The sequence below is a fragment of the Tachypleus tridentatus genome, chromosome 10, assembly GCF_004210375.1.
Source record: "Tachypleus tridentatus isolate NWPU-2018 chromosome 10, ASM421037v1, whole genome shotgun sequence".
Classification (NCBI taxonomy): Eukaryota; Metazoa; Arthropoda; class Merostomata; order Xiphosura; family Limulidae; genus Tachypleus; species Tachypleus tridentatus.
In genome coordinates, this window is record NC_134834.1 from 41,692,351 (window position 1) to 41,715,561 (window position 23,211).

The 23,211-nt window shown below is 34.7% G+C and overlaps 1 protein-coding gene and 1 long non-coding RNA gene across 4 annotated transcripts in view; one reads left to right on the forward strand and one right to left on the reverse strand.

Moving 5' to 3' along the window:
* The window catches only part of LOC143229135 (transient receptor potential cation channel subfamily V member 5-like), a 100,309-nt gene extending 94,500 nt beyond the window's left edge, over nucleotides 1-5,809 (reverse strand). For both annotated transcript variants that reach the window (XM_076461008.1, XM_076461009.1), the window contains exon 1: nucleotides 5,316-5,809. In XM_076461008.1, coding sequence (XP_076317123.1) covers nucleotides 5,316-5,465 — 150 coding nt within the window. In that variant the 5' untranslated portion in view covers nucleotides 5,466-5,809. The remainder of the gene's footprint in view (nucleotides 1-5,315) is intronic.
* Nucleotides 5,810-6,111: 302 nt separating this feature from the next.
* LOC143229136 (uncharacterized) lies at nucleotides 6,112-19,946 on the forward strand. Of its 2 annotated transcripts, XR_013015682.1 has the most exons (6): nucleotides 6,112-6,286; nucleotides 7,322-7,457; nucleotides 11,806-11,892; nucleotides 12,717-12,790; nucleotides 18,244-18,335; nucleotides 18,921-19,946. It is a non-coding gene; the product is annotated as an uncharacterized LOC143229136 (long non-coding RNA). The 2 variants fall into 2 exon arrangements; XR_013015683.1 differs by lacking the exon at nucleotides 7,322-7,457 and having other exon boundaries at nucleotides 6,133-6,286.
* The last annotated feature ends 3,265 nt before the right edge of the window (nucleotides 19,947-23,211 follow it).

The window sequence follows — 23,211 nt, forward strand, 5'->3', positions numbered from 1 at the left end:
TTGTCAAGATGCTGGACAGTCAGATAGACATGATCCAAAATGGTGAGGCTCGAAATTAACATTACATATCTGTAATTAGTGGGACCTTATAGTTTTGCATATTTATGTGCACGTATTATATCATATTTCAACACTGTAATAATTATATATAGTTATCAATTTGTATATACAGCTGTAATCTAATGGACTCTTGTGGCAGCATATTATCTTAAATCAGGTGTGGTTTTATTCATGTCTTACTTAAAATAAATGGCTAAATATCCATATCAAGCTACATCCTTGTGCAAATTAATTAAAACAAATGGTCATTTTACAATATTTTCAGCATGGCGCCTGGTGTAGGCTCGCTGGACCCGCTGATTTCCTTTAATAGTCATTTTTTCACACAGACGGAGTCATTAGATGGGTTTTGCAGTACGGTAGATCTATTTTTGGGATATATGACGAAATTTTGAGGAATATTAGGTCATTTGAAATTGCATTAGAAGTGCAAGGAGACCAGTCAAAAAACAACTTATTACCATCTCAATGAAGAAAAAACGGTATTGATGGTGTCTGAAATACAAGAACTAGACGCAAGAACAATGGAGGAAGGTGTTATTCAGTGAGCAGACATTTCTTCGTACAGGGTCAAAGAAGTCTGCATGTTCGCAGATCGCCAGGTGAGAAACTTCGAGAATCTCACATCAATCAGTTCGTAAAACATCCCTTGAAGAAGATGTTTTGGGGCCTTTTCAGCTACTATGGCGTCGGAAACTTACATATCGTAGAAGGTATGATGCGAGGACCACAGTACATCGAAGTTTTGCAGAGAAGAGTCGTTCCAGAAGTGGAAAAGAGATTTCCAGATGGATCTGGCATTTTTCAGCAAGATCTGGCTCCGTGCCACACATCGAAACTTGTGAAGAATTTTATGACTACAACGCGAATAAAGGTGCTGGACTGGCCTGGAAACTCTTCGGCCTTAAATCCTCTTGAAAATCTTTGGACGATTTGTAAAGAAAGACTTCGGGGTAAAGACTGTACTACGAAATATAAGCTAATTGAGGCCATAATTGAGGTGTGGTACCGTGATCCAAAAATTAGTAAAGATTGCAGTCAACTCGTGGACTCGATACCAAAGCGGATTAATGATCTTCTGAAAAATAAAGGCGGTCATATCATGTATTAATTTGTGAGTAATTTTTGGATTCTCAGAAATAAAACGCAAAAAATTGAAAAACTCGTAATTTTCCGTCTTGTTTCAATTAATTTGCACAAGGGTATAAGTGTTCAATGTTAGGGTTAGTTTTGACCAAGTTATCTTTTAACACAAAATATCGGGTTTCCAGATCATCGGTTGGCAGACCACTAGTAGCACTTTTTTGCAGTTTTGCGCTTAAGAAACAAGCAAACCAAACATAATGTTAATAAATGTTTGTTTGTTTTTGAATTTCGCACAAAGCTACTCGAGGGCTATTTGTGCTAGCCGTCCCTAATTTAGCAGGGGAAAACTAGAGGGAAGGCAGCTAGTCATCACCACCCACTGCCAACTTTTGGGCTACTCTTTTACCAACGAGCCGTAATGTTAATAAAACAAATATAATTAAAAAAGATGAAGAACTCTATAACAATCAATACATTTTTTCATGTTATAAGTTACGATATTCTTAGATCTAAAGAAACAAATGCATGTTATCAAAATATATATAATTTGATAATTATCTCAGTTAACATGACATATTCAGGTATTAAATGTATTCATAAAACAAGAATAATAACTCTATTTCAGCCTTTCGATAGTACAACTGTCACTTTAGCTTGTTCTGACTTCCTTTTGAATCTACTATCAGCCACAATACACTGATTATTTGCAATCTAATGCACCTTTCTGGTAACACATTCATTCAAACCAGATGTGATTTCATTCATATCTTGCTAAGCAGATGTTTAAATATTCATAATCTCCAACTAGGTCTTCAACATTAGGGATAGTTTTGGTGCTGTCTTCAACATCTTTACTCTCTGCTTGTCTCTGGTTAAATTAATAACTATGCAGCTTCACAGCAACATCTTATATCAAGTTACTTGTACGTTTAACCAAGGTGAATAGAAGTTGAGCGGTTTAGGTTGTTTGATGAAAACCTGTGGTCTAGTTCAAAACCAAATGATTGGAGCTGGAGAATACTACAACTATACCCAGTTTCACTCACTGAACCAGTTTTATTATCGCTTTGTAATACCATTTTTCCTACTACTTAGTAAACTTGTGCTCTATGTTCATCAAAACTATCCATAATCGACATGTACATGCTAGAGCTTCTATGCTTTTGTGGATGAGCAATAATGTTGAAAAGGAAAAAAAGATTTTTCTCAGCACGTGGATTGTTGTTCTTTGGCAACATAACCCTCCACCTGGGTTATTTCAGTCTCTTTGCTCAGGGTTGGTAAACGCTTTACAACAGCCTTTTAACAAATTATGAGGCAGTGAATGATATGATGAACCACAAGTCATTAGGTAATCCTATAATTAATTCAACTCAGTAAACATCTAACGTGTGGAATGTAACTATGCATTTATTGTGAAATAAGAAAATATGTTGTTCGTTGCTTAGCCATCCATTCATAGCTGTTTGACGTAATAACTCAGAAATAGTGAAATAACAGATTGCTGATCCAACTTACTATGATGCAGTCTGGACTTGTAATTAAGATGTGTATACAGTGTAATGTCTGCACTAGCTTTCAAAAGAAGACATCCTGTGAACAATGTAAAAATAGACTTGTCGTGGTACAAAACATTTTATGGTGATCAATGGTGCTGAAAGTGAGTTAAGATGTTCGATTTTCCTATCAAAGGAATATGAACACCATCAAATGCAGGATCATTCCGTGTGACTCATAGTAACATTATAACATGTTATCTTACACTTTCAGCTAGCTACGAAACTGACAGAGAGTGGGGTTGTAAACATTGAATCATTTTGTTATGCTTCGTGATGGCTGCATTTTCAACCAGTTTGGGTCCTTTAACTGTTTTTCCCTTAGTTCTAAACTTGTCCTCCTCAGAACCTCAAACGATGACACTTTTACCACTGCCTATACTACTAATTTCTGAGACTTGCTACTCGATAAGATGATGACTTGAGTTAGACCTCTGGGTATTTGGAGAAGCTCTCATTAAATTTATGAGAGTTTGTGTCCATGCAGCTTGCATCTGACGTTATTGAAAGATACACCTTTTCAGTTGGGCAGTAGCTCCACCCAGTAGAAGTAAAGTAAACAGCCATTTGCTGTTAATCATTCTGTTTTTAGAAATCTCGGTTCTAACACCAGCATCACTGGAAGTGAAAATAAGTAACTTACAGCCTAGTTTGTATAGTCCATCACTGGTTGGTTAACCATACCAAACTTCAACAACTGAAACTTAAGCTTGGAGTAATCCTCCAAATTAAAAATGTTTATACGTCTGTTACTGCTGCACAAGTCGAGAAGTTGTTGTAACTGGTTCGTAATGTGAAAGTTTCAGAGTTGTTTTTAGAGTGTGAGTTGACCACCATTTCTTGACAGCTTCAATCTTCGCAAAATCCAAATTTACACCATGTCTTTACCTACAGGGTGATCACAAATTTCACCTTTGTATGCACCAGCATCAGTTTCCAGGCTTAAGCTTTAAGCTAGAATTTTAAATGCAATAGAAAACAAAATAAATATTAACCACTGCAAGCTCAATTAATATTTGATAAAATATCCCCATTGAAGTCTGTGCATCTAAATCAACTGATACACTGTATAACTTGAATGGCATTTTTCGTAATTCTTGTGATATTCGTGATTGATTGATGCTCGCACAAGCAAACTACAACCACAATAAATAGATGAACAAAGGGTTTGGTCGACAAGTTAGCGTAATAAAGAACTAAAAATTGTTAAAAACGAAAGTTAAATGGCCATCATAACTCCCCTCTCAATTAGGTGTCAAGTGCAAAGTTTGAAGCTGGACATCATAACTTTTTTTTCAGTAAAGTTTGAAACTGAAATATCATCGAACAAATATTCCACTAATCTGAAACAAAAGACATAAAATATATTTGTAACAAGAAAATTAAAAGCGAACTCTTTCCAAACCAAGCATTTTCCAATGCTTTCAGATAGATGAATTGTTGTTATATTATTGCGGTGGGTAGACAACAGATAGCCCTTTATGTAGCTATCTGCCTAACTACAAAATAAATCATCGTTGTTACACTGAACGTTTGTTAGGTTTAATTAATAAGAGAAAAGCTGTTTTTCCTTTCTGGATTCAAACTGATTGTTAGGTAAACCAACGCATCAGAAATATTTTACTTTTGATAACGATATGTTTTGTGGACATGAGTTCAGGTTATTTTTCACACTCTACAAGCACTTCAACTGGGAAAGTCAACATTTCAGAATGGCTTTGCATATAATGTTTATTATGAACGCCATGAACATATCAGTAAGTGATCTCAGACTTATATATGTTGAGTTCCCTTTCACATGAATATAAATTTAATGATTTAGTTAACAAATTAGTTAAAGCTATTTTAAGTTAAATTTCATAAGAAAAAAGCATATACCATGTTCAAAATAATGTTTTTTATATGATAAATAACTATATCAGTCTTATATTGTAACCTATTAGAAAGAACTCATTGAAAAACAGTGAATTATATCCTAGGATTCTAAGCGCATCTTTCACTTTGAAAATTATTCAAAGATTCATCCATAGGCAAATTGTAAAGGATCATAAGTTACTCACTTTGTCAATCTCTTTATGTTGTCAACTGCACATTAATAGCTGCAAGATGCTACATATAGAAAATACGATACTGACAGTATGCAGAAACTTTATCACTAAGATATAAAAAGTATCTTTATTGTGGTATATTTTACATTCCAAATTTTCCTGTTCAACCACTCCAATATTTCACTTTTTATTTCATTAACAGAGCTGATTACTTTAATATAGTTTAATTTGAATCGATGATTGGTTTTAGATTTCTCATACTTTTAATTACTTTCTATTAATCTTCACCAATTTTCAAATGACTCAAATAGACCGATAAGTCTGAACTGCCAAACAAGTAAAAGATTTTGCCAAACACGTTTTACAAAATAGTGATTATTGTGTGTCAGAGACTTTACAATTATCAACAATTTCAAAACTACAAAACTGCTACTAAAGTCTTTTTCTTATAAATTATTAAAGATTTATTTTAGAACGAAATTTATACACATGTGAATAGTATCAAAAGAACTGGAGACTCCAACAGTCGTGCCAATAGGAGAGGAAAATAAAACAATGAACCTACCTCAGCATAATTATGAAGTTGGGACGCTTCTTTCAACACTGACACCAGTTTCCCACCACCGTTGACATCTACAAGAGTGTAAGTTTTTTGAGAAGAAGTGTCTGCCTGCTTCTTCACACCGGAAGTGACGTTGCTGTTGGTATTTCCCATTTTTGTTGTTGTTTTTTAATATAGTTAATTGTTTTAATAAAAGTATAAATTTTATTTTGAAATTTCAGTCTTGTAAAGTTTGAACTCACACCATTTCTGGTGCCTTCTATGAAAGTCAAAATTGAATATTTTGACATCTAATTATTTTAAATTTTAGAATTTTTCTTTTAATACATGTTGTTGCAATATTAATAACGAAAAGTATATTATCTTTTCGAAAATAGCTTATAGTTAGCAGAACCCAAGTGTTTTCAGATTCTATGGCAAGAGGCGTTTACGCTCTCAACTACCGCAAAAGGAATAACTCACGAAGACTCTCGCCTGTGTGCAGCTTCAATGTCACGTGCGAATATGATTTCATGCGCACTCCTATCTGTTTATTAAAAATCGTGATATGACTTATAAGTTTTTTCACTCCTACTTCTAAAGCACCTCTTTATACTTTTTGAGCTATCGTTCTGGGTGTGGTCATATTAATTTTATACACTAATATAGCAAAAAGTAATATTTATATAGAGATATCACTATCTAGACAAAGATAAATCATTGGTCGACAAAAGTTTCTTCACACACGGATAACCAATCAGATAAAAACAGCGGTCTCTTTTGATGTATAGCTATTTGGGTAGAATGCTAATGCGCGTGCCTAACACAGGAAAAAGTCAAACACAGCGTTTACTACTGTTTCTCTGGAAACCATATTAACAGAAATCGATTGTCGCTTAGCTACCGTTTTAGGTACAGCAACAATGAATCTTACATTACTGGCGCCGTCAGGTGGTAGGAAGTGAATTGACTCTGACATTAAGTGACGCACGAAGGTGAGTAAGCTATTACTTAACCTTACATCTCTAAAATACTTTAAATACTTTGTCATCATTGCTTGAAGAAAAGAAACTCTGTAGTAAAAGAATTTATTAAAACAGCAAAGTTTAATTTTGATCGAGGTATTGTGTGCGATCTTTTTAACCGAACTGGTTTTCGCAATATTCATTCCTAGGTTATTGACCTTCGATACATACTACAAACTGAAGCTGGTTAAATAAATATAAAAAAAGAGTGAAAATACATAATATTCACATTCCCTAGTTGTAAATATTGCGTGTATCACTAAGTTTGTTTTATTCATATTGCTATAACAAAATTGAAACTTAAATATATAAACCAAATTTGCCTTTACTAAATGTATTAACAAATAATTCGTGTCTAATATTAGACAGAAATACAAGGATGGCAGTGGCATATTTAGGTAGGGGCCAGAGAGGATTCAGCTCTAAAGCCCATGGTCTTAATGAGGGTCTATTGCTAATTTTGTTCTAAGTAAAATTACATGGAATGTAGAGACCCACACAGCCTTAAATCTGCCACTGCATGTACATATTGTATATTATGGTTGATATAGAATTGAATTATATTAGAAAATACTCACATATAATAAAAAGGCAACATAAAATTTTAAGTAAAAGAACTAAATGGCTACATGTAGACACTGAAAACAATCAGCTTCCCCCTCCTTCCACTTGGTGCAGTAACACGACTGTTGGCTTCTCACACTAAAACTGGGAGTTCGTTACTCGCGCTTGAATGAATATACATAGCCGAATGTGTAGCTTTGTGTTCAAAAACAACAAACAGAAAATGAACTACGAAAGTATTTTCGTGTATTCATTTTTTTCTTTCTTTTAATTTAAAATAATGTAGCCAAACGGGAATAGTTGTTTTTTTCTTACTGTTGTCATAAAATGAAGCTTAAGAAACCATAAGTGTATACAGGGTTTCGTAGTATCTACATATTTTATAGCTTTGTGGACCATATTCATAAGTTAATTATTACAACACTTTATTTCCTTATTTAGTGAATAAAGACTAGAAATTCAATATTTGAATGAAAAGTGAAGACTGAGCAAGCTAGATATGTAGTATGTGGTTTAGAGAGTCGCCTCGAACAGATACTAGAGTTTGTTAAGCCTTCGACTCCCCGTTTTCCATCCTGTGAGTTTTTAAAAAAATTCTTTACTTTATGTTTGGTTAAATTCACATTCAGTTTAAGTTTTCTGACATTAACCTACTCGTTTCTCGAAATTAGGTCGCTAGAACACTCGACGTAATTTACAATACTTTCGTCCTTTCAGCCGTTGGGAGCGATATCATGTAAAGATTAATACCATCTATTCTTAAAGTTGAGTTTTAGTTTGTTCTTAGAGCTTGTTTTATGGAAAGTTAATTCTGAATCTTACTTTTTATCTAATCACTGAGTTAATGATATGGTATACACATGGAGAGAAAAATACAGGTATAAGTTTTCTATAGTTACGAATTTTTTTTTGTTACGTACTTTCAATTCATGTATTGGCCCTAACATAAAAATGTTCCTAAACACGGTCCTATCTTCTTAGCTTATAAATTAATCTTAGGTGTTTGTTTCCTTTACCCTAACATATTCTGCTCATGTGTTTCCTTACCCGACACGCTTTAGTTTTAAGAGATATGATAATACAGAATAATTAACAACGAGAACAAATAAGTAATAAAAGAAATCTGGTTATACCAATTTTTCAGCTTTTTTTTCGCATTAGACGATTACCACTATTTTAAGAAGATAAATATTTCCGTTTATTTCCTCCATGACAAATTGATATATGCTGCAGTTTAAGTCTCCATACTTAGGTGTTATCCACCTGTTTGGCTGTGCTAATTATTATTGATTTCAGCATTCAAGTATGCAGGAAACCCCGTCTTAACTAAAGGTTTAATCCTAACAAACACTTAGCTCGTTGCAGCAAATTAGTCTCACAAAGTCAGCTCACACAAGCATGTCAGAATTCCAGCTATACTGTCGATTTTACACGATATTATTCTGGTATTCTTATGAAAGTGGAACAGTTGTTCGAACACAGCACCACCATAAAGTACGTGTAGTCCAAACGCGCCTACTCGTAAGCTGAATTCCAACATTGCTTATCCTTTTCCTATTTGTCAAGGTTGAGAAGTCAGATTTATAAAAATATCGTTTAATCATAGATAAAGTATAAATGAAATATTGCTCAAATATTCACGAAGATTTGCCATTTTGTCAGAAACAAATGGTGTATTCTCAGCCGGATATGGCGCCAGCCTTGCTTGATTATAGTTTCTGGCGCGTTAACAAAAGCACGTTTATTTAAAGTTGTAATTACTAGTTGCAGGAAATATGTGGATTTGCTGATTAAAACCAACTGATTTAAACGTTAACGACAGGTACTAAGGTGTATTATTTCGAAGTTAATAGTGGTGATTTTAATACAATCACCGGAAAAAAGCCAAACTTAAAATGTGTCGCAATTCATAAAATGTATTTTCTAAAGAAACATATTAAGATTATATCAGATATTTTATCATTTATTCTATTATTAACAGATTAAGGTTGTTTTTTTTCCTTTAGAACTATATCTGTAGCAATTTTCAGACTCCCATAAACCCTACATTAGACCCGTAATTGACTATGCAGCTCTTGCATGGATAAATGTAAGTAAAAAACTACTACAAGCAAAATTATAAACAATACAAAATACACTACTCACAACAACTTATAAAGTACCCAGAACTACATCATCAGAATTCATGCATAAATACGCACTCATAGAAACAATAGCAGATAGACTCCTACATAGTACAATAAATTATTTTGACAAATATTGGACAAAAAATAAACTAGTAAGCGATCTAGACAGATACTGCATATATGATGAAGATGGTTCTAAGCACCTTTCTCCAGTAAATACATATATTCAAATAAAACAAAAAGGCCACCTATAAACTAGATTCCACATTAGTTTAGGGACTAGCTAATAAACAATGAAAGGGATTTATGTAACTGTTTTATGGTCAATGCTTATCCAGCGATAGCGCAAATCGCTATGGAACTTTTGAGAGAAATGATATATTTGCACCAAGTGTATATGTATATAGCGCATGAACACTGCTCTGATAGAGGCCTGAGTTACTCTGGTTCTCATGTAAAATTTATAAATACACTTGACAGTTGCTAAAACTAATACAAAGAAAGGAGAAAGAGGTCGACGAAACCTGACCCTTCTGGGTATATAAACACAAGTACCCATATAACGATAAGAGAGAGAGAGAGCGAACCGATCAAGAGAAATATCGTTCATTATTACGCTGAGGCTGAGATGGAGTTTTGGCTTTGTCACATGCGTGACAACTTCAATATCTTTTCAGACTTAGCGTGATTAGGGTACTTATTTTGTCCTGGATAACTAGAAAATTATATATGCTAGGAAAACGCTTCTTTGGTCCTGGAGAGCCAACCTTTCAGCTCCAGACACGAGTTTTTAAATAAGGTTCTTTAATATTCTTGCGAGTGTCCAAATAGTATTCGCATGTACCTTCAAGTAGGTCCGACATTTCATTTCTACAGTTTTTGCACATTTACCAGAACCAAAACTCTTTCATAACTGGTTATAACATGAACCAACGAACCGATAGCCTATTCATTGGTACTGCTTCACGCTTTCTGTTCATCAACACTACCAAGTGTTGACTTCCCTCTCTCTGTTCATGTAAGATTTCTTGATAACATTTGTTCTGTTACAGTAGTGTTGGTATGTAGATACCAGCCCTGTGACCAAATTCCATCTAGCATTCTCATGGCTTTGCTAATGTTAATTCATCTAAATGTTTTCATTATCTAATGGTATGTCAGTTAATGGTTCTTCACCTACTTTGTGACCTTTTTCCAGACGTTCCCTAACGTTACTTCCCTCCACATATGTGTCGCACCCAGAGGTCTCTTAATTTGCGACTTTTCTTTTTCTTTCATTTAATTTTTCTGAAGCATTTTAATATTTTAAAGTACTTAACATCCACAAATGTTTCAGTAAATACTCTCTCGTCCCATTGCTACTTTGTTTAATATAACCTCATCCAGTTTCTTCTTTATATAAATGTAGCCTCACGTCTCATCTCAACTTTCAGTTAATACAGCCTCATATTCCATCAATAACTGGCATAAATATAGACTCGGACCTCACTGCTACATTATGAATACAATCTTATATCCTATCCGGCCTAAACAAACAATCTTTTTCGAAGAAGGATAATATCGAATATTTAAAAAAGGTGGTATTCAAACCACGATAGTTTCTTTCCGATCAAAATCGAAAATCTCTCTAGAATAATACTATTTTAAAATCATTGGAAAGTTTATGAGAAGTCGTTCATAATGTTCTAATGTGATGTGAGACTGTATTCATATGGAACATAAGAATATATTGACAAGAAGTGCCGATTAGATGCAAGACTAGAATGACAGGAAGTGTGAAAAATGTTTGGCGACAGTGAAACAAAGTAGGGATAGGATTTGTTTGTTTGTTTTTTAATTTCGCGCAAATTTACATGAGGTTTATCTGCACCAGCCGTCCCTAATTTAGCAGTGTAAGACTAGAGGTAGTCGTCACCACCCATCGCCAACTTTTGGGTTACTCTTTTACCAACGAATAGTGGGATTCACCGTGATATCATAATGCCCCCACGACTGAAAGAACGAGCAAGTGTGGTGTGACGGGGATTCAAACCCGCAACCTTCGAATTACGAATCGAGTGCCTTAACCACTTGGCTATGCCGCCGGGTCTCTTAAAAAAAAAATACGAACGCTCTTTAACTTATGGAAAATCTAGTTCAACCATCAGAAATTTCTTTACTTACTTGATTGGTTCAATTGGTTTGATTTCAGTAAAGATCGATGTTTACTGTAATCCTAGATATTTCTGATACTTCCTCATGTAATTACGTTAGTGCCGAAATCCCACTATTTTGTAACTACATCTTACACTTTCCAAAGTCTTACTAGATTAAACTTTGCTACCACCTTCAAATATTCTCTTAGGATAATCATGGTCTACACGACCATTAAAGCGTTTATCAATTATACCATCTTGCAGCTTTTTGAAATAAAATTATTTTTTGAAATTTTTGGAAAATCATTTGATGTTTCAAATGTTAAATAATTAAATGTTAATTTATCTGTCGTTCTTGATAATGACATACCAGTGATATTAATATGTTTGTTTTAAGAGAGAGAGAAGAAAAAAAAAAGAAGACAAACTGCATTACTAGCCTGAATCTAGGTTTTTTTTCTGGTTAATGACTTGGCAATATAACCTTAAACGGTCATATAATACCAAACTCTTCAATAAAATCATGCACTGAAAAAATTCATTTGTTTTATAAATACGTCCACTTTCTGTTTTGGCAAAAATCGTATTAGAAGAACTGAACAACCCAGAACATCCTTTTAGTGACATGTATAACACTCAGACATAAATTACGTCTTTTGGACAGGGTAACTCTATGCCGGATCAAGACGATCGTAGGACCTAAGCACCTCCTATTTGTACGCCGTACCAGATGTAGAAGTTAAACTGAAAGGTAAATTATAGATTTTTTAAGTATATATCGCCGTAGTTGCGCAAATGTTGTTCGAGTTGACATCTTTCACAATATGCTGCAATACATTGAATTATATTAAAAATGACTTAAGTATGGAATAAATTACGTAGTAAAACAGCCTTTTTAGTGAAATATATGTAAGTGAATGTGAGCACACAAAGTAATGCGTATATACAAAAATATATCGTATAACTTAAAGACGTAATAACAAAGTTTTTAAAATAAAATATGTTTTAATGTGTTTATTCTTATCATTTTTGGCCCTCTTTAATTTTCAACGAAAATTTTCATGAAACCATAGTTTTCTTAAGCCCTAGGCATTATGCCTCTTGTGCCTAATAAATAATCCGGCTTTGAGATATCTGATTTGGAAATAGAAGCGCTTTGATACAAAAATATAAATATAGTATTTATTTTTCATATTCAATTTTTGCCCGGCATTGCCAGGTGGGTTAAGGCGTTCGACTCCTAACCTGAGGGTCGCGGGTTCGAATCCCCGTCGCACCAAACATGTTCGCCCTTTCAGCCATGGGGGCATTATAATGTGACGATCAATCTCACTATTCGTTGGTAAATGAGTAGCCCAAGAGTTGGTGGTGGGTGGTGATAATTAGCTGCCTTCCCACTAGTCTTACATTGTTACATTAGGGACGGCTAGCGCAGATAGCCCTTGTGTAGCTTTGGGCGAAATTCAAAACAAACTTTATAATATTTTGCTTACTTCTTGGCATGAGACAATTAATTGTAATTGCGTATTTTAATTTTTTAAGTATGCAGCTCACATTTGTTACTCCTTTTTCCAGGTAGTTTCATGAAAAGGACTTCTTGGTAAGAATTTCGTCCACTCTACTGGAATATGATGTTTTCAGGAACTCAGGTAAAAAAAACGTAAACTGACTTGTTATGCTTTTACTGAAGTTATTTTGATATTTACTGAATGATTACACTAATTTCTGATTTCTCACGCATATTCTTATATTGTTAACCTAAAATAATGATAGATATATACAGCTTGTGTGTGTGTTATAAATATTTTACGAAAAACATTAAAATTATTTTTTATCTAAGATAAAATTAATTCCAATCCCTTTAACTGTAATGACAAGCTTTAATAATATTACTTTTTTTAGTAAAACTCTCAACTCTATATTGAAATTATTACTTTTTAATATGCATATTGACGTGTAATTTTACAGACTTTTTAAAAACATGCAATATTTGCACGTATCTTACAATGACAGTGGTGACAATGGTTTCTAGCATGACTTCTTTCATCCATGATTATAATTATATCTGATTACATCTATTTCTATACTAAGCGTTGCAATAACTCGTGTTACATAGTGAAGTTACATATTATAACTTATCTCGGATGAGCTTCTACTTTATAATGTCATGTATTACGATTTCAAATTGCCAAAACTTTGAATTTAGGGGTTAATGATTTGTTTGTTTTGAATTTTTGCGCAAAACTACACGAGGGCTATCTGCGCTAGCCGTCCCTAACTTAGTAGTGTAAGACTAGAGGGAAGGCAGCTAATCATCACCACCCACCGCCAACTCTTGGACTACTCTTTTACCAACGAATAGTGATATTGACTGTCACATTATAACGCTTTCACGGCTGAAAGGGCGAGCATGTTTGGTGCGACGGGATTCAAACCCACGACCCTCAGATTACAAGGGCCTAGCAGTGTAAAACTAGAAGGAAGGCAGCTAGTCATTTAAAGCAAATAAATGATTTTTACTTTGTTTATGATGTGTTTGCTTGTGCACTTCAAAAACTTGGAGTAACACCTGTCTCTTGGATGTGACATTAAGATTATCTCATCATTTGTGGTGAAATGTTTGTAACGTTACTCATTCATATTTTGTGGATGAATTTTATTTCCTTTTATTTGTGCCTTTTATGATATATTAACAATATCCTTTCAAGAAATATAAATAATTTTACTTTGTACAAGATCAAATCATTATTTCCCATACGAATATTTCTTTTTGTGTTCTCATATCTTTGTACATGAAGCAAGAATCAAATTAATAATACGTAAACACTGAGTACTTGGTTAGCACTACAAACGTGTTTTAATTATTATGTGTTCCGTTGCAACCTCTTAGCAACGGTAAAATTTCTTCATAGATATCCAGAACTTGATACTGTAGTTTAAAAATAGCGAGTCTACTGAGAAGAAACAAAGTGAGACGTGCTATAAGATAAAGTTTTAAATTAAATGCATGTTTCGATTTAAATGTAGTTCGTAAGTCTGTTTTTTTATTTCGCGCAAAGCTACATGAGGGCTATCTGTGCTAGCCGTCCCTACTTTAGCAATGTAAGACTAGAGGAAAGGCAGCTTGTCGTCACCACACACCGCCAACTTTTGGGCTACTCTTTTACCAACGAATAGTGGGATTAACTGTCACATTATAACACCCCGACGGCTAAAAGAGCGAACATGTTTGGAGAGACAGCAATCTGAACTCGCGACCCTTAGACTGTGAGACAAGCGCCCCTAACCACCTAGTTATACGGGGCCGTTCGTAAGTCACGTGCATACTCAATAACAAAACTGAATTTTATGCACTTTGCACAAGGACATTGTAACAATTTGTAAAATATGCTCGCTTATTTTTGGTATTTCCTGAATGGTTACATTCTAAATAAATCAGATAGAACATTAACATGAAATAATCTACAGTCTAGGCCAAAATGTTTGCATAATGTTCTATACTGATGTTGTTGTCTCTATACATGTTGTGATTTTAGTATACTCTTTTTCGAAAGAGATAAAGACATTTTCAAACAATTTTTCTGTACTTGATGTAGAGAAATGCCTCGTCATGTGCAAGAAATTATAGGGCGTCAATGTTTTACTGTCCAGAAATCGTATGAAGCAAACGACCATTGTGAGAACAGTATGGTGCCCCTAGTGTACCATTTTCAAAATCCTTAAACGTCATCGGACTACAGAATACGTTGTTCTAGGAAAGTCTCCTGGTATATGCCGAAAACCTACTAATCGATATGACCGAGTTTTGATTAGATTAACAGCTTATGACAAGAATGGCATGACCACGTTTATTCCAGGGTAACTAGAAGAACAGAAAATATGAGACTGATCAAACAAGATTATTTTGAAAGAAGGGCTATCTGCAAACCGATATTAACCAGAATTCATTAATGTCACAATTTTACTTGGGCAATACAGCATGCCATCTTACATTTAGGACAGTAGCGACATTTCATCTTTTCAGATGGGTTATGTTTTCAGTTTGTTAAAGGTGACAATATGATTAATGTTCGCTATTTGTCTGGAAGGGAGTTCACAAAAGAATATTTCTCACAGAGATTATGCATCAGGTGATGCAGTACTAGTTTGGATAACTAGTCATCATAATAGTAAAACCGCTTATCAATTCCTCTGTAAAACTTCAACGCCACTTCCTAAAGACATCAGATGGAGATGACATTTTTACCATATGTTCTAGGACGTTCTTTTGCACTCTTCACTTCAGTTAGTTATTTTATTTTGTATACTACATTGGTAGCCTCACTTCTGATATTTCACGCGCTTATTTACAGTGGTTCATGTACTTTAGGTGGTGTATGTATCTAGCTGTAAAATGAAATGTCGTAAACAGTGACCATACGGCACCCGTGTGATAAAGAAGGAAACGTCGTGATATGTAATAAAAGAACTATATTTTCATATCCAGGTACACAGGGTATGTCCCCGGTATATACAAATACATTGGACAACCTTATGGAAAGGCGGCAACTTTTGCTTGTAGGCTAAGTATATAAAAAAGATCACTGTTAAATGTATGCATGTCCTAGTTTACTGTTTTACTTAAACTATTTTCGTCGGTCGCGCAAGTTCGATTACTTAAATGCTGAATTAGCATGCTGTATATTAATCAGTAATCAGTAGTAATCTACCGGCAAATAGCTCCCATAAGCAACGGACTATCCTAATCGTTGTGTAAGTATGGATTACAATAAAGTGCATTTAATTCCTTCTACTTCCAACTATCAAGCATGTAACAGTTTCTGTTCTTTATTATTTCTGTACAATATACAAAACTCGTCCTTTCCTCTTATCAATGAATTAAGATAATGGTGACTGTAATGCATGAACTAAGTGTAGGAGATATTACAATGTTTCTAATGGTGACACGTAATGATATTAGGTAGTTCATTCCTGTTTGTTTTTCAAACTAGCAAGATTCTGTTATTTTAAGAGCATATTTCGTAATTTTTAAAAATAAACCGGAATAATTTTAATGCTAGGACTTTATGATACAGCCTTTCCAAGTAGCCATGTGGATACTAGAGTTGAGACTGTAACATATAAACTTTTCAAGTAGCTACTTGGATTTTAACACAATGACTGTAATATAGTCACTTCAAGTGGCTATTTGGATTATAGTACGGGGCTATATGACCCTTTCAATTAGACACTTGGATTCTATTACTGGGACTGTGTGGCACAGACCTTTCAAGTAGCCATTTGGATACTAGGTCTATGTTTTTCACAGTCCCTTCAAATAGCTACAGAGGTTCTAATGATGGGATTTTATGGCATAGCCTTGTAAAGTAGCTACTTGAATTTTGGTGTTATGACTTTGTCACGTTTCTTTATTTATGTGTTGGTAGGATTCTTTACAATAGGTGTCTGATTTACTGTCAATGAATTTCAACAGTAAAAAAATAGCACGAACTGAACTTGTTTTAATATAGTATGTATTATAATTACCAACGAATTGTTGGTAATGCTTTAATATAGTATATTGAAACAAGCCAAACGTATATATGATAGAAATGTTATTTACACTGTTGGTTATCACAGTTGTATCCAAAACTTACTATCCATTTTCGACAAAGTTAACAAAGTTTTGTTTAATTAATTTATAGCACAATTTAACACAACACAGTCAATGATAATTTCACTTTAAAAAATCACTATACGCTCTTTACAGCTAAAGTTACACAGTCTACGTCTATTTGACTATATATTTAACTTTGTCTAACCTGAATTACACTTTGAATACGCATTTATAAATAGCCAAACTGAGACCTAGAATCTTCCACCCAATGCGAGATATTATGATGTAACAATACTCTAGAAACTTAATGTGCTGGTAAGGGGCCTGGCAAGGCCAAGCGCGTAAGGCGTGCGACTCGTAATCCGAAGGTCGCTGGTTCGCACCCGCGTCGCGTTAAACATGCTCGCCCTCCCAGCTGTGGGGGCGTATAATGTGACGGTCAATCCCACTATTCGTTGGTAAAAGAGTAGCCCAAGAGTTGGCGGTGGGTGGTGATGACTAGCTGCCTTCTCTCTAGTCTTACACTGCTAAATTAGGGACGGCTAGCACAGATAGCCCTCGAGTAGCTTTGTGTGAAATTCCAAAAAACAAAACAAAGTTCTAGTAATACAACAAACACCAGCTTATGACAACTAAACTACACACAACGTAGATCCACACATTTACATAAAGGAACCTGCGCTTAACTATCGCTTCTAAGAGTAATTAAGTTTTAGAATCGTGTTTTACTTGAAGTAAAACTGTCGTGTATATCTAACGGATTGCTGAAGGGTCAACTTATCTCTTCTATCTACCCTATGAAACATGGTTTTAGAATAAGGCTGTTTGCTCTGTTTTTTGTTTTGTTTTTACGGAAGACAGACAGATTACAGCTCGTCTCTGTAGCTAAGAAAAAATGACTAGCGTAACGACTCTTTTGGTCAACGTCAGCACAAATGTGTAAATTTAATAGCAATATTGCTTTCGAAGAGGTTAAACACACTCAATATAATGATATGTTTATAATATTTCTTTATTATTAATTAAATATAGGACTGTTTTCTCTATACGTGAAAGAAACAGCGCTATCTGCTAGTTACTTTGACAAATAACGATATTGTGAAAAAGTTTTATATTTTTTTGCATGAAAAATTCGTGACTGAAAAAGAATAACTTACAGAGTCTCGTCATTTCTTTTCAAACTAACAACGACTGACATGAGACAGGTCTACTATAGATTGAACTTTATCCTCTCTTGTTCTTAAAATTGTTTTGTGCTTTCATTTTGTTAAAGTTTCCGGGAAGACCTGTAACAAGCAAACTTTTTAACATGACAGTAGATTTGAAGCTAATGTTTTGGCATAATAATTTTCACACATCACAATTCACTGACCATGCTACGAAGACGGAGCTGTCTTTCCAAGTTCCTTGCAGTTTGTCTGATGCAAGTTTGATTAATCAGAAGTCACCATCAACATGAAAAAGTAGTTACAAAACCTTAGTGCTTTTGTTTTCACCATTTATCAGGGTTGCTATGGAAAACATCCACTTCTCACGCTGTGATAATCTGAAGACGGGATCTCCTATCATGCCAGTGCGCACAGTAGCCGGTTACACTGGTGAGTCTTGTTTATTCATTAAATATCTATCTACAAAAATCTAGATACTTGAAGTAGAATAGGCATCACAATCCTTCGTGAAAAATGTTTGCATATTTTATCACTGCTTTCAGCCGTATACAATAAGGAAAATTTTGAACGGAGATGCACTTACTACTGTGCCCTCAAAATGTCATTTAACTGAATTTTGAAGTATTGCCTGTAAAGTCTACTATTTCACTTAATCAACCATTTATAAATATAACTATTATAACACATTGAATTTGATATCTGTAGTTTTATAGTCTACGAATCTGTAAAAGTTTGATTTTGTTAGTTGATATAAATTATGATTTAGATTATGGATATGAAACAAAATACTGGATATAAATAGCATCTCAATTCGACAAAGTAAACTACACTTGTTACAGCCGGTTGTTAAAAATTATCAGAATAGTATCATATTTGATAATGTCAGGTTTATAATTCTTATTGTATTTTAGATTTTATTTACGATGTTTTAAAGAAACGTTTTGTCTTTTTAATGCATGTTTTTCTTATGGTAGGAGTGATTGCTTGAATTACTTTAACACACGTTCTTATCAGGTCATTTACCAGGTCGAAGATTTCTGATTGGAAGATCATTTCGTCAAGAACTAGAGACCCTAATGCCGTCGTTACAATGCAGATTTGGGCGTAATCCAGAAAACGCCCAAAAATGGAGATCTGAATCAGACATAGTGTCCAAGCAGCTAAATTTATGAATCACTCCACCTAGTGGAAATAAAATTCATCATTTCAATGACAGTGGAAATTTGGAGAAAAAGTTTGACAAAATTATTGATTTGTTAGAAAACATATCTTCTGAATCTCGAGCCATTGATTCTCATGATAATTTCACGTCGGTGCTTAGCGAAAGCAAGAACGATCAGGTTCTAAATCACTTGGCTAACTTACCCTCAAATTCAAGTTATCAGTCAGTGACAGCTGTAGGTGATGTAGAAAACGTTAACAAACTTGTTCAAAGCTTTCTTTGGAATCGCATTTCTTCTACATACAAAAATCCCGCTGCTAGGCGGGACTACAAAGAGGATATTATGATATAGGCTACAATACTCGATAAAAAACTTAAGTTTAAATGTTTAGTTGTTGAAAATCCAGAATATGCTTTTGGTGGGGGACATGTAGACATCTTGAATAAAGAAAGAAACGATTAAATTTGTTATTTGCTATACATTCCCTTTGGTTTGCCCCATGTTTACGCATGTAGTATATGCATATAACTTATAAAACTTGTTATAGGTTGTTTTTTTTATCTTTATTTCTATGGTACGACGAAAACAGAGTTGGAACTATTGTGAACTAAATGTACTTGTGTATTTTGTTTTAGATTGAATTACATCTGACTGAACTGAAAATATCCGTATTGTTTATATTAGCTGTAAAGAATGAACAAGAAATTCATGGACAGTGTGCAATGTTATGTTGTTATAAAACGATAGATTATCTTATATTCAGAGAACGACGGTTGTAGTCAGTTTCATCTTGGTTTTTAAAATGTTGGCTTCGGACGTCCATTATCATACTATATATATATATATAAATAAAATATATGATATAAAGACCTTGAGTTGTTTTTGTTGATGGGGTTCGGTTTGAGTTTTTAAAATAGTTCTCTAAGGATTGTTGTTTGCATTATCCTCCAGAATAATAATAAAACAATATGATAAAGAAACTACTTTATTTAATGTTATATATATCGTCCAGAAGGAACGAATCGCCATCTTTATCCGCTTGTACCACCAGAAACTGAAGCTTGAGAACATCAGCTTTATTATCCTAAAAGTAGGGCAGGGATTTAACTAAACTATCTGTTTTTAAGTCACAAATACCTTTGGGAAAATATAGTGGAACAGACGTTTTCTGCTCTATCTCTAAGTATAAACGACTCTTGTAGCGTGTTCTATTGTTTTAAACGGAAACTTCAAATCTGAAGGTCTAACACAAGTTTTTGACATTATTAAATAATTTTATTGTTACATATATATACGTTCCAACAGAGAACGCTGCATATTACATATGTGGGTTTTTAATTGGTGTGTTGATCTATGACAGTTATATTATGTGGGAATACAATTAAAAAGAAAACAAAAACAAAACAGCTCTAAATCATCTCATTTGATACAGCGAAGCAATTTATCGTTCATACGTTTTATATTTTTATTGTGGATTATAAATATATATGTGTATATTAGAATTCTCGTTGTCATTAGTACAACTCACGCATACAAGAATTATTGTTAATATATCTTAATAATATTCATATTTCGTATTATAAAAAACAGGTAAGTAATAACACAAACGTAAAAAAGAGAATAATTATTATTTCTGTTTTTGATATTTCAAAGTGTAAAAATATTTCATTATCTCTTTTACAACGAATGTTTTAGACAAAATGTTTTGCAAAATACATTACGGTATTCTACATTGTCACGTGTACTAACAAATACAATTTACATTTATAATAGAATATTTTACAACATGTGTTTCATTAGTTTTATTGGAATAAAAACAAACAAACAAACAATTTTTTGATAAAATTAGTTTCTGACAGGCAAGATCATAGATGGCGTAAGGTTCATTCATATAACCTACGTCTCTACGCAAAATCCATTCAGCAACGTTTGTTCGCAGGGCATCCCACGTGTCTGGACCCAGTGTCTTTCTCTTCTTCTGTCTACTGCTTTTTGCTGTCTGTCTTTGAAGGATCACTCCTGTTGTCACCTCGCGAGATTCTTGGTTTGCATGGGGTGCAGGCTCTTTGGTGTTCCTTTGAGCCTGCAGACACCTATGTGTTTTGACCCTCTTTCTTGGTACGTTGACGCTGCTGCGGCGAACCGCCGGTGACGTACCGTGTCTGCCGAAGTACCGACGGACTCCCGTTCCCTTTACTGCCTGCTGGTCCCCGAATGTACCCACAGGATCGAGCTATTCCACCCTGCTCTGCCGTGGGACGTTATTTGGGACTGCGTCGCTCTGTGCTACATTGATAGCTACCTTCAGGCTTTCAACTAGCACATTGTGCATAACATCCTGCTGGTGAGGGAGCGTTCGTACCTGTGGAACTCTGGTGTGACTGGGTTGTGTCCAGTGTGTCACACCCAGGTGGAATCTGTCTTGCACAGATTGGTCCTCTATTCAACGTCAGCAGAGATCGGGGAAAGGGTTTCTCGCCTTTTCCGGGTGCCGCTGCTCTCGGCGGAGACCATGCTGTACCACGTACCAGTCCCTGTTACCAGCCACCTGGCCTTTTCCTTTTACTATACCATAACCATCTTTAAATAAAGTCATCTGGCTTGCTCGAAACAAATTGGTTTTCGAGCAGGCACTGGTGTCGTAGTTTTCGATGCTGGGAGGGGCCAGATATAGGCTGTTACTGTGCCTTGAGGCAGACTATCAGCGACTGGGTTCCGGAACATTTCGCCCTATCTGGCGGCCGAACGTCTCACCACTTTGTGCATTAGTGAGGGGGTCGAGTGGAGATTGGATTCTGAGCTGCCCTGCATCAACTTTCACTTCCTGTTTTTTATTTTGTGTTATTTTATGTTTTGGGTATATTTCATGTTTTCTTTTTTCACTTGTATATATTTAATGTTTTTCGCTTGGCATGCCTTTTTGTACTGTTCCATTTGTTGTAAATAAATTCAAAATTTGATCTGGTTCGACGATCGGCTGGTGTCTTGCCGGACATCCCTTCGAATCCTCCTGCTCAACGCCGTAGAAATTTTCTTGAACCGACCACTTGAAATTCTCGTTCCATACCCCTCAGGGTCTTTTGAGAAATTTGCAACAGCAGTTTCACTACGCCCAATCTCACAAGCGATGGCACGTTGAGAGAGATCTTGCTTTTGCAGCTCAACAATTGTGCCACTTTCAAACTCTGTCAACGTTTTAGCCTTTGCCGTGTTTTTACCCAATGTAACACAGGAGATGTCAGTGGGAGATATTAACAACGCTAATGCTTGAAAACAAATGACTAAATTTCGTTACGTGTTTACCGATTAACGCTTCGTTTCAGTATGGTCTTAAACTTTTGACCAGCTGGTATTCAGGCTAAATTCATATTGTTCACATTTTCCCTATTAAATGCTAATTTTTTCCCCCTTTTCTTATTTTCATATTTCGAAGCTCTACTCAAATAAGTGGTTGAGTCTAACAACGCAAAATGCATATTTTTTCTTTATGTTCATTGGGCTTAAGATTTTGGCCTGCAGTGTATATCCGTTCTAGATCTGTAGTCAGATGCATTAATATTCCCGAAGATAAAGCAGAAATCTTATAGAACTCGATTTTAATAAAGATTTTTAAGACTGCTTTGTTAAAAGGAAAATGTACATAAGGAAGTCGGCCGAGATTCTGATGAATAAAATCAACGAAAAAAAAGAGTGACAGGTAAGAAAAGTCTCGCATGCTCGATGGTATTATAAAATAAACTGGAGAAGAGAATCGTGAATTAGGAAAGCTGATGCACGAATAAGAAAACAACATAGTTATCAACCTTCAGACCTTGGGAGAACATCATGATTTAATTTGTCTCATGAGAAAATTATTTTGTACTTACGATGGAGACTATCATTTTGAATTACAGTTTTATTCTCACCGTGATTGCTATAAAAGGTCAGTTTTACAGTTTCTGCTCCAAGTGACATATGGTTTGTAACCCACTTGTTTGTTCTTTTAACGGTATGTGAGAAGGCAGATTTATCGTACAGTTTTTGAGTGAACGTAATTCCGTTGGCTTTGATTAACACATATTTTAAAATATTTGTTAACAACGTATATGCTTCATTTATTTATGAAGTACTTCATAAGTAAGAGCGAAAGAAAAGTATATTTA